We start from the raw sequence: 12,338 nt of genomic DNA, 5'->3' as shown, positions 1-12,338 counted from the left end.
AGTTTAGGTCATCAAACTGGTGGCATTTGTCTTTACTTGCTGAGGTATCTTGTAGCACCAACTACTTCTTTCGCTAATAGGGTCCCAAGGCTTCTTAGTATGTGGGAACTACACAGTCAGTACTTGCAGGGGGCCTAAAAAAGCTTTAGAGACGACAGCACAGGCACACTGAGTGCAGATGGCAGATGGAACAAAGCTCTGCAGGGCATTCACCCAGGACAGGGAAGTACCTGCCTAAGGTTCACAGTAAGGATGGCAAAGAGGATTTAAAGCGGGCAGCTGGGCATCCACCTCTGCCATCAATCATGTCACATTACCTCTTGAAATAACAGAAGAGAAAGTTTTGTTTAGTTATATTTTATGAAAGGCAAACAAATACAGAACTTGGAAGTTTCATGTCAGGAACCACCACGGATTTTGTTCTTACTCTATGTAAAGGTTATTTTACACACAGCGTTCAGAAATACATCTATTTGTAATTGTTTCAATTTTGTCAAATGCAAAGGACAAGCATGACTCATACAAATATATTTTAAATATGCCTTAGAATCAGAATTTAATTGCTAAATGATTCATCTATTGAAAAAGCACTGTTTCACATTCTAAATAATTTTCTCAAACTAAAGAGTACAAGGTTATCAAATCTTTGCCAATATTTTTAAAAACCACATCCAGTTACAAATTAGTTTAAAACTTCTTGAAAATTAGAAATCAAATGACTTTCCCCCCTTATGTAACTATTATTACTTCAACAACCTTTGAGGAAACATTACTCATCAATTTTGGAGAATAAAAACTACAAAATGAGATTGTTGCCAGAACAGACAATGAACTGTAAGTTAGAAAACGCACAGACATTTATTCAGGAGGTACAATTACTAGAGTCCTTATATATCAATAATCATTCCACAATATAATCACATGTACTCTTGTAAGTCTATACCAAGCCATGCTGATGCTTTCCACGTAAGCTGTAACCATATCTTCTATTAAATTCTATTCATTTTAACTGTAAACAAAGAACTTGAGCAAAATGCCTTAAACTTTTACAACAGGAAGATGATCTTAAAAAGCGAGACCCTAAAGAACAGAACTGCATCCATGGAAGGTAAAGGAGCCACAGCTAACGGCGCAGACTCATTCCTACAGTGCTTTCACATCTGCAATACTCAAGCATGCTCTTCAAATAACAACCTTTACAGTTTTTTTTTAAAGGTAAAGGGAACAACAGAAGGAGAAAACACTAAGATTTTACAATTGAATTACTGGTAGGCTTTATTTAAAAAAAAAAAAAAAAAAAAGGGAAAGGAGAAACAAAAGGAAACCAACATGGTTTACAGAGTTCCAGGATAGCCAGAGCTAAAAAAAAAAAAAACCAAAAAAACAAAACAAAACAAAAAGTAGATTTTAACTATTTTGTTAATAAGGAATGCTAAATACCTCTTAAGCCCATAAAGAAGTACTAAGAAACAGATCAGTCGTTAAGTAGCTTCAGATTAACTGCATTTCTAGATAGAGTCCATAGCATGGGAAAGTCCACGAGCTCGTGCTTCTGAAGCCTGGTGTGCAGAATGAGCCTCTAACAACAACGGAGGGTAGGCTGCATAAACGCGTCATGTTGAATTTCAATCATAAAGAATGATTTTGAATTAGCTGCATGGGGAGGGACTTGGGTGAGTTTTAAGATCTGCAGGGCATTCTAACATGCAGCTAAGGTCAAGTCAACTCATTTTGAGATGTTTCAGAAAATAAGTGGAACACTGGGCTAAGGGAAATTTACATTTGTAAGTTATAAGTCAAACAAACACCCTTTATATATTTACTGCCTAGTTTTATTCATAAATCATCCATATATTAATTAAATTTGTTCCCTTGTTTAGTACACAAAAAGACTACTGTACATTTGCCACTGACTTTTCCTATGGTCAATATTTAAAATTCTGAGATAGGAGAACTGCAACAACGAGAGCCAACTATGCTCCTCATGCTCAACGGTACCAAGAACAGCTACGTATTTGGCTCCTTTAAGTTGTTTTTAAGAATTATAAATAGGTGTCAGTCCCCACAAAGAATAGACTGTAAGTTACTGAAGAAGAAAACAAAGCTTTTTCTACATACTTAAGAAAAAACAAAAAGTAACTGGCTGAAATTCTGCGACAGCCGAAACATAAAACCAGAAAGCTGTAATCATAACAGAACGCTGACAGGTCCTCTGGAGCAACTGCAGCCACAGTAGCTAAGCTAAGACAAGAGTTCCTCAGGGTTTCCTATCCCAGGATGCAGAAATACAAGCATAACAACAACGGTACTGTTCTATATGCACCAACACTTTTCTTTAATATAGAGTTCTAAAACAAATACCTCTAATAATTTTACAATTAAATTAAAATACGTCATATTCTTCTATACTACTTTGGTCTCAACATTTTAAAAACACATGAGCTAATTTTGAAAATATACAATTCAGCATGATCCTATCAATGTCAAGCACATTTTGTAGTGGACTAAAGACATTCAACCATGCACAATCCAGTGTTCAATTCCTAAATGATAAATAACATGTTGATTGACTTTTACTCTGAAAACCACTGAAAACTGCACTAATCGTTAAGACTCACAGTGCTCACACACATGCAGGAAAACACACACACTTCCATTCTTCCTGAAGGAATGCTACAAAATGCCCATTTTTAAAAAATAAAGGTAATAGTCGTAATTATGACAAATTCCGACATCACTTAAACCCTTTTAATATCATCACTTTCTTTTTAATATCACTTAAACCCTTTACAAGTGTTTCTATAATCTGTAACTGAAAATTAATCACTTTGATATCAGATTTTAGTAGACCATAGTCACAATCATGTATTAATAGCTGCCTTTTAGGAAAATGGTGACATCCAGTGGACAAATGGTAAAAAGCATTGTTCCAAATTCCCATCACTATTTGAATTATCAAGATATAAATCATTCTGAGCCCCACTCACTGTGAGCCATATAAAACCGCCTGTCTCTGTATCTTAAATCCTTCCTGCCCTTCGAGTTGGTACTGAAGCTAGGATAGTAAGAACTTCTGGCTCCAGAAGTTGAAGTCATTATCTTGTCTTACTTCCATTCTCCCCAGCCTCTACAGCCTAACTGACTCATCTCTAGGTATGAAAGAACCAAATTATGAGAAATATATTTAAATACAAATGAATAGCATAAAAATTTTGAAAAGTTGAAATCTGAGCTTGTTTGCATGTATAATTTATGACATACTGTTAAATATAAATAAAGTATTTAATTGATAATGCTAATAATCAAATTACATCCTCACCTCACTGCTTAAATATTATGAAATACATATTTTAGCAATGATTGCTTCAGTGTTTAAAAACTTTTATAAATCAGTAAAAATGAATACATTATACATTGTTTAAATAAAAATAAAAAGGTCCCATGATAGCTATGATTTACCACTGATTATAGACATGTTATGTTCCAAATACAAAATGCAGCAAAGGTGCCAATACTCATCACATGATAAACTGCCACAAGCAAGACTGCTATATTTCATTTCTTGGAAAAATGAAGAGAAATTTCACAAAGAAATTGTAGTAAGCAAAAGGAAATATTGGAGAGCTGTTATTTGTAAATAAGTTGCCAAATAAAGAAAACCTCTTTTTAAAAAAAGATTAAGAATGTAAAAGTACATTTTAATATTAAAAAAGCATTATTAAAAATCTATAACAACTTTGTGACAAAATCTGTTTGAAAAAGGCCTGTAAAAACAGCAGGACAGAACTGCCCTCACCAACTTTGACTTTTTCTCGTGAGAAAAAAGTGTATGCTTCTCTATAACCATAAGTGATGCTAAAACAGGCATTTATAAAATGGCAAGAAGAGGTCACAGAAGTTTCTGGTGTTTTACAATCACTGGCATCGAGGCCATCAGTAGGTCACAAGGAAACTTTCCTAGCTAAAAGCAAAAGGAACATAAAGTTTTTAAATGATTAGGTCTGTTGTCTGCGTTTTGCTGATCTCATTTTCTCAAAGCGGGACTCCATTTCTTCCAAGACTTTTGGTGTGTATCGTACGACTAACTTAACCTTCCCTTGGGCTGCTTTCAGTAGCTCGACCGCTTTCTCATGGTGCTCTCCTTCCACGCTCTGAAAAAAGGCACACACAGAACAAACATTAACATTTAGGTTTACAAGTAATCTAACCTGTGAAAAGGTTTAATACACAATGAAGTAAAAATTGTCCATGTTATGTCATTTCAGCACTACATAAATAATACTCTCCCTCTACCACTTCAATCACTGAAATCTTATGAGACACATTTGTGTACACTCTAAGAATAACAAACACTGAAATACCTATGCCTTACTATTGCACCAGGTCAGGAGCAAATCAAGTAATTGCCATTGTAAACAAGAAAAAAGTCTATTTCTGACTTAAATACACAGGCTCCCTGCACTACGCCTTAACCTTGGAGTACCCTACAGCCACACTGAAAGTGCTTTAAAAAGCACTGGCTGGGGATGTGAGTCAATGTAAGAAGTTGCCTAGTACACACAGGATTCTGAGTTTGGTCCTCTGCTCAACAAAAGCTCCACTGTCATCACAAAAATCAAAGAAATCACAGTGCCACCTGGGTTTCTCTCAAGGGATTTTAAAAGTCACTCTCAAAAGTTTTCCCCCTTCCAGTGCACCCCCAAGTGGCTACAACACATTACTGCAAATAGCAAACAAATACAATTTATCTTTACCACTCCATTAACAGAGAGTAGCTGATCTCCTCGTTTGAGGCCTCCATGTCTGTCAGCAATTCCACCTGGAATTATCCGTGATATATAGATTGGTGAGTTTTGTTCTTTGCCCCCCATGATATTGAATCCAAGGCCTTCTTCTGTTTTGGGAAGTTCAACAACTCGGGGATGAGAGTGTCCTTCACTGGCAGCAAATGCAGCAACAGTAGCCTAAAAGAAAAATGCATATATCAAAGAATAGAACTTAGTTTAGAGGTGCTGGGTTTGAGTCCAGAGACTCAGATATGCTAAGAATGTGCATTGCTCTATATTCCTAGCCTACAAGAGCCTTTTTGAGGGACATAGTTTTTCATGTGTGAGCCTCTACTACTTCTCTGGGATAAGTCAAACAGTTTGTAGGAGATAACAATTGAAAGTGATACTCAGATTATGGAGATAGAAGGTAAGCTTCAGATCACTATTAGCTTCTCCAGAACTCAGAAAGATGTGGCTACACATGCACGGGGATAGGCAAGGCTTGCCAAGCACACAGATGTGTAGCTATTAAGAGAGGAAGCTCTCCCTGAGAATGCCAACAGCACTGAGCTTCAAAGCAAATACACTGGTTTCTTCAGATGCAAGACAAAACCTACTTATATAAATGTGTTCTTATGTCAAGTAATTGTACCAAATAGTAAATAATGAAAATATCAAAAAGTGACTCAATAATGAGAAGGAAGGAGGCATATAACCCATAGGAATGCTTTTTGTTGCTTCAAAAAAAAGGAAAAGAAAAAGATGAAACATAGCTATGTCTAATTACATTCTAACACGGGTTTATATTCTGTTTCCTTTTGCTTTTAAAGGCCCCATTTTCATTATGGATACTGGATGGAAAAACAAAAATGAGAAGAAAGGAGGAAAAAGACCCAACACCAACTACTATGTCTGAAGTGCTGAAAAACGCTAAGGCTCACAAGCTTTGCAAACTCCAAGAACTACACAAGAGATATTCAAATTTCCTTTTGGGGTGGGGTGAAAGCAAGCAAGCAGTTTTGTAGCACAGGCTACATTTAAACTCTTCACCCTCATGCCTCAGCCTCATGTGCTGGGGTAGCGGGGATGCTGCCAACACTTCAAAAAGCGTTGTTCTTTTCCTTCTGGAGACAGGCTCTCATTTACCCCAGGCTGGCACCAAACATATTAAGGAGCCAAGAATAACCTTAAATGTCTGTCCCTGCTGCCTCTACTTTCCAAATGAAGGATTACAGGCACATGGCATCACTCCCAGTCTATGTGGTGCTGTGATGGACTGAACTCAAAGCCTTGTGCATGCTAGGCAAGCACTCTATAACTGAACTATACCCACGCACTGCCCCAAACCCAAAGTTTCTATGGATTTAGAGACTTTGACAAAGGAAACCTATATGCTTAAGTATTTGCATTTAATGAAGACTCTAGTAATTCCCTTCATGAACCAGTAACTAGCAGTAATAGCCTGCTACTAAGTAGTTAATGGTAACTCTTAAGCACATGTGGTACACATTTAGCTCAATGTCTCAGGCTATTTAAGGAAAACTAAGTTGGTACAAGAAAGCACACAAACAGCCGGGTAGTGGTGGCGCACGCCTTTAATCCCAGCACTTGGGAGGCAGAGGGCAGCCTGGTCTACAGAGTGAGTTCCAGGACAGCCAGGGCTACACAGAGAAACCCTGTCTCGAAATAAAACCAAAAAAAAAAAAAAAAAGAGAAAAAAGAAAAAGAAAAAAGAAAAGAAAAGAAAAGCAAAGCACAGAAACATGCAATCTATGGCCCTGAGGAGGTAGCTGAGGAGGTAGCCTAGATCCAACACTGGCCATATGTGCAAGGCCAAAGTCAAGGGATAATCCAGGAGTAATGTGAGGGCTTTAGGAAAAGTCCCTAGAATTACCATTCACTTACGATTGTGGTTCAAGGAAAGAAGTTTGATTCTGCAACAAGAAAGTCGCTCTATCGATTATGAAATTAATGTTATATCCACAAGTCTGCACAGTACACTGAATACAATAATATGAGGCATGGTATACACACTATTGTATTTTCAATGTATTATCTAAACAGTATCACAAAATATCTTACCTAAACCCAATAAACACTATTTCTACTTTTAGTTCTAGTTTTTGGAGTCCCACTTTTGATAACTGACAATCCCTTTACCTTTGCAGTTGCGTTGGCTCTTACTTCAGGGCTGCTGCTGATGTCCACAGTCTCATAAACGTGTTCGTATACCTGCAAAACACAAGGTTTTCATCATACTTAAATTTTGGACTATAACCTCTGCAAAGTTAATACATGTTAGGCAAGCACTAAGCTATAACTCCAGCTAAAACATTCCAAAGAAAAACAAATAAATGAGAGAGAGAAGAGAGAAGGAATACCAGTCCTAATGTTTTCTTCCTTCCCTCATATCTCTTCTTTACTTCAAGCAGGTTGGTCTATAACTACCCAGCCCAAGCCCACAGCTGGCCTCTGTGTAACTCATGGCATTTCTCCTGCCTCACCTTCCTCAGCACTAGGATTACTGGCGTGCACTGTCATGTCTGCTGCTAGTTTATTCTCTACAATATTTCAGTATATTTCTGTAGCTAAGTATCTCAAGATTTGAGATAATACCCATTATGTTGACTCACCTCTCTCACAGCATTGCAGAACTCACTCTGAAGGACTCTTTGCAAAGCCTGAAGTTTCTGTGGCGGCACCTCTCCACTCCTCTGTAATTTCTCCAACAATTCAATTGCTCTGCAGATATCTACAGGGAAACAGAATGCACATGATAATTCTTGCCAAAGATTCTCCTCATCCCTTTAGGGCTTTATAGAAGCTAAGACTGATCCAAAGGCTAGTCAGCTATGGCCTCCAATATGAACAATCTTCCCCTTCAGAGGCTGAGGCAGGATGATCGCTACCTGTTAAGGCCATTTGGGGCTTCAATACTGCCTCACAAACAAACAAACAAACAAACAAAACCCAAAATCCAACCAATCAACCAACCACCCAAAACAAAACAAAAACCAAACAGAAACTGAAATTCTTCGAAGATGAAGAATAAATGGTAGAAGGGGAAAAATCTTTAGATTAGATAAAATGCTAACAGTATTATCAAGAATTATTTAGTTAATAAAAATTTACCTAATCATCTCATTTGTAATCAAAGCAGCCAAAAAAACCAAAACCACCACCACCACCGCCACCACAACAAAACACCATGTACTAGTGACATCACTGTTGACTTCCTGAAGGCAAACACGTGGAAATGCAACTAGCTGAGAGGGTTGCTAACAGTGTTTTAATTCAGACATGTCCAGATAGAGTTTACAAAACAGAAAGGAAAAGGAAAAAAAAAATAGCTTTATCAACCTGGTCTTAATGCTTGTGGATGACCTCAGATAAGTTTCCTGGCCTGTTTTATGGTCTTTCACTGTAAAACAGAAATAACAGTGCCTTTCTGATATGGGAAAAAGAAAAGGAAATAAAAAGCCTTCACAAGCACAGATGTTATGTCTTATTGGTATGGATTAATTTTAATCCCAGCACCCACTTGGACATCTAATAAACTAAACCTCCAGTTCTAGGATCTGACACCTCTTGCCCACGCCACCCCGCACCCCACCCCCCAGGGCTCCCAACACATACAACTTAAAAAGAAAAAAGTATTAGAGAATTACACACACACACTCATTTAGCATATTAAATAACTGTCATTGAGAATGTAAAAAATGTAAACAAAGAAAGAACTTTAGAAAACTCAAATTCATGTTATAACACTATTAATCACAACTTCTGTTCTGATTTTTTCCCTAAGGTTTTTCTGAACCCCAGCCTCAGTATATTCTTACTGCTGACTAACAGCTTCTTCAGTAAATTCTAATTGTGTTCATTTACCTCCAAAGGCCAGGGTACCTTTGGGTTCTATATAGAGTCTACATACTATCCGATATATTCTAATCCTTGCACAGTTTGACGTAAGTGGAGGAGGTTTTTTATTTCATGCTACATTAAAGAACCAGACATTTACTTCACACAGAATTAGTTAGGACTTTGCATTTGTTTATGAAAAAGTCCAAATAACTTAATAGAGAAGCAAAAAGTTGATTCAGTTTTAGATGGTAAAAGCTCAAACTGCTGTTAATCGGCTAATCAAACAGACTGCCTTTGCTCTGACTTCCCACCACCAGAATGGCTAGCAAATGTTGTCTTACCAGTTGTTGATTTACAAAGTTACATTATTCACATTAAAATCCTACATATAGGGCTGGAAAAACAGCTCAGTGGTAGGGCGCTCCCCTAGTGTATACAAGGCTCTCGGCTCAATACAACATGGTGGAAAGAAGGAAAAGGGAAGAGAGACCAGGACCGGGTAGAGAGAGAAGGGAGACCAGCCAGTCAACACTTAGAAATGAGTTAAAAACTCTATTCCAAATACATGCTCATTAAGTTTGCGCACCAGTTAATTATGCTTTGATGATTTAGAAGCAAAACAGGAACTTGGTCATATGTACTGGTATTTTACTGTGGAACTCCTGAGAAGAGGTTAGGTCTCTTAGAATTCTCAGAATCGGAGGACACCAGCTAACTGGCAAAAACAACTAGCCCTTCATTCCTACCAATATTTTGAACTTTGTACTGTTTAAATGAAAAACTTCATAACAGCAAAAAGCAAATGTCAGAGGGTAAAGATCCACACTCTGTGCTTCATTTAAAGATACAAAAGAAGGCCATCTTGTTTGAAACTTGCTACTCTTCTAGTTTAACACCAACAGATTTGCTCCTATTTACAAAGCCCATTGACACTGTAGTACCGAAAACGACACAGCTGTAAGCCTGCCTTCGTCTTTCCAAAGCCACCCTGTCAGAAACAAGCTCATTTATTTAAAATGAAATAAAAGGCTTCCACGGTCACTGCAATAAAAAGCAAAACTAATGAGCACCGTGTGTGAGGCACTAGGAAAGAGGTTCTATTAGGTACATACATCTTAAAATTACTTCCTTCTTGGACAATATTAATATTGAGACTTTAACTGTGAATACTAATATATGCAAAGCAATGTCAAACTTCGTTCCAGGCTTTGTTTGCCAACAGTACTCAAAATGCTTAACTGGCACTTCCTGATTGCTGTGGCTACTAATTGTAAAAAGCTTGTTCCAGTTGTTCTGAAATCTAACTTGGGCAAAACAGGGTACAATACTGGAAATCTGCAACCGGACCCTGGTAGAGGATCTTCACAGGCTTCTCTTGAATAGGGTTTATTTTTCTTGGCTGTTTGCTCTCTAAGAAGCCATCAACCAACCAGGTGTCCAATTGTAGGGTTTATGAGTAAGGAATCGCATGGTACTTAGAAGTGACTTACAATCAAATCACTACTCCACCTAGTTATGTAATCTCCTTCCTAAGATCAAGTCAGTTGGGTATTTTTTTTTTTTTTTTTCTTTTTTAAAGCATCCTCCTCTCCGTGGCTGGAGGAGTGCGAAAGCTAGGACATAGCAACTCTAAGCCCGGAGGTTGTGGTCCAAGTAGTGAAGGAGTCTTGAGTATTAAATGGGGGCGAGGGAATTTCTGTGGGGAGGTGCCTGTGCCTGCCAAGTGTAAGAACAAGGCCAAGAGGCCACACTCATCTGTTCGCGCACAGGGGCAAGGACCGCAGACAGTGCCGAGCAGCGTGTGTGGCCTTGGCTTTTAGGGTTCATGAAGCTGAAAGCCGATCCTGCAGTACGTGCGTACCCAGGAAGGGCCTGTGCCTACAGCCGTGGGCAGATCGCTGAAGCGAGCAGTGCCCACCGTCTGCGAGAACGGCCCGGGTCTGGCGATCTTTCAAACGCCAATCAGCGCCACCCGCGAGCAGGGCCCGGCGCGGAGGCCGAGGAGGGGTTCTGGGTATCAGCGTCCCGGCCACCTTGCCTTCGCTCCGGTCCGCAGGCAACACGCTTCGTAGTCTCGACCCGCCCCAGCCACCGCGGTCGCGAGACCCGCCCCAGCCACCGCGGTCGCGAGACCCGCCGCACTCACCCCTCTCCAGCCGGACAGGTTCTCCCAGCGCCGCCATCTTCTCTTCGGCGGGGCAGACCCAAAGGAAATGACGACAGAGGGGCCGCGGTGGACCCGGCCGAGAATCCGGAAGGGCGAGGGTGGTAGTAACGCGAGAAGCGAGAAGGATTGCGGTTAGTTGCGCAGAGCGGTGGCGGGGTAGGCTTTGCGGCCGAAGGTTGGCCTCCTTTCATGCGTCTGTGCTCGTCCACTTCCAACAGCCTGAGGTTGAAAAGAACCGGTGTCCCGACTGTCCCCTGCCTCGGGGAAGTCTTGTCGTTAGTTCCAGGCCTTACTTGACGGACGGCAGCCACTGACCTTGGATTTGCACACTGATCGTCTAGGCCGGTTTCCCCCGTGTCCGAATCTCTTATAAATTCTTAATATCCTAGCTAGATCTAATTTAAAAAATCCAAAGTTCGAATTTTCCCTAAAACTCTGTTTGAGCAGGAAGGTGGAAAATACAAAGCATTCGGGAGAGAAGATGCTTTCTTTGATTTACCACAAAGTATAGCTTTTAGTTAGCCAGTTCAAAATCTGCTTATGAATGAAGTATGATGCATAGAACTTGTTTTATAGGTACATCTTATAATTTGTAAGAATTTTTATATGTACGGGTGTTTTGCCCTCATGTATACTGCACCATTTACATGCCTGGTGACCTTATAGAGGCCACAAGAGGGCATTGATTCACCTGGAACTGGAGTTACAGATGGTTGTGACCTGCCCTGTGGGTGTTGGGAATCTAACCACAGGTCCCCTAGAAGAGGAGCCAGTACGCCTAACAGCAGTATCATCTCATCTCCTGATCCTCATAGGGAAAACTGTGTGGGCCCAAATCTTCTTAGTCACTAATTTAAATGAATTTTCTTTTCTTCCTTCCTTCCTTCCTTCCTTTCTTTCTTTCTTTCTTTCTTTCTTTCTTTCTTTCTCTCTCTCTCTCTCTCTCTCTCTCTCTCTCTCTCTCTCTCTCTCTCTCTCTTTCTTTCTTTCTTTTTTTTTTTTGGTGAAACTTGGATTTAGATAGCCTGTATAAGTTCTTAACACCTCCAGGACAGGATTGTTTTAATAACTGGCTGTAGGTGATCCACTCTTTCCATTGAACTGCAATTTTCTACATGTTATTAGATAGAGCTAATTGAATTCCACCCCTGGGCAGTAGTCTCCAAGCTTCCTCATGCTCCATACAAATGGCATAGGTCTTCTTTGCTGACAGGAACTATTCTTATGAGCTGGGATTGCACATTACTTACTTGAGTCTCCAGAGAATCAAGACTGCAGACTTGTACAAGCTACACAAATCTTCTACTGAGCTACATCTCTATCCTCTGCTCCTTCAGAGTAGTCTTTTTCCATGTCTTTGATGATTAACACATAATTATCATAAAATCCCAGAATTCCAGGCTTAAGTAGAAGGCCATAAAGGTTTCCAGAGAATAAAAGGTCACCCTCTAAGGACTAGAAATCAAAACAGGATGCACTTTCTTTTCATTAACACAACTGGAAGGACTCTGCCAGCTATCAAACTAGAAAATTCATTCTCA

General features: G+C 39.5%; 1 protein-coding gene across 1 annotated transcript; it reads right to left on the bottom strand.

Moving 5' to 3' along the window:
- Positions 1-346: 346 nt before the first annotated feature.
- On the bottom strand, positions 347-10,909 carry Lin7c (lin-7 homolog C, crumbs cell polarity complex component). Its single transcript, XM_031371320.1, has 5 exons — positions 10,777-10,909; positions 7,403-7,521; positions 6,930-7,001; positions 4,755-4,964; positions 347-4,151 (listed from the first exon to the last, which is right to left on the bottom strand). Exons 1-5 carry the CDS (start codon positions 10,811-10,813, stop codon positions 3,996-3,998), a joined length of 594 nt encoding a protein of 197 aa, XP_031227180.1. The 5' UTR covers positions 10,814-10,909; the 3' UTR covers positions 347-3,995.
- Positions 10,910-12,338: the final 1,429 nt, after the last annotated feature.

Source organism: Mastomys coucha, unplaced genomic scaffold, assembly GCF_008632895.1.
Source record: "Mastomys coucha isolate ucsf_1 unplaced genomic scaffold, UCSF_Mcou_1 pScaffold15, whole genome shotgun sequence".
NCBI classification, from domain to species: domain Eukaryota; kingdom Metazoa; phylum Chordata; class Mammalia; order Rodentia; family Muridae; genus Mastomys; species Mastomys coucha.
The sequence above is the reverse complement of the archived record's forward strand: the minus strand, read 5'-3'. Positions and strand labels throughout refer to the sequence as shown.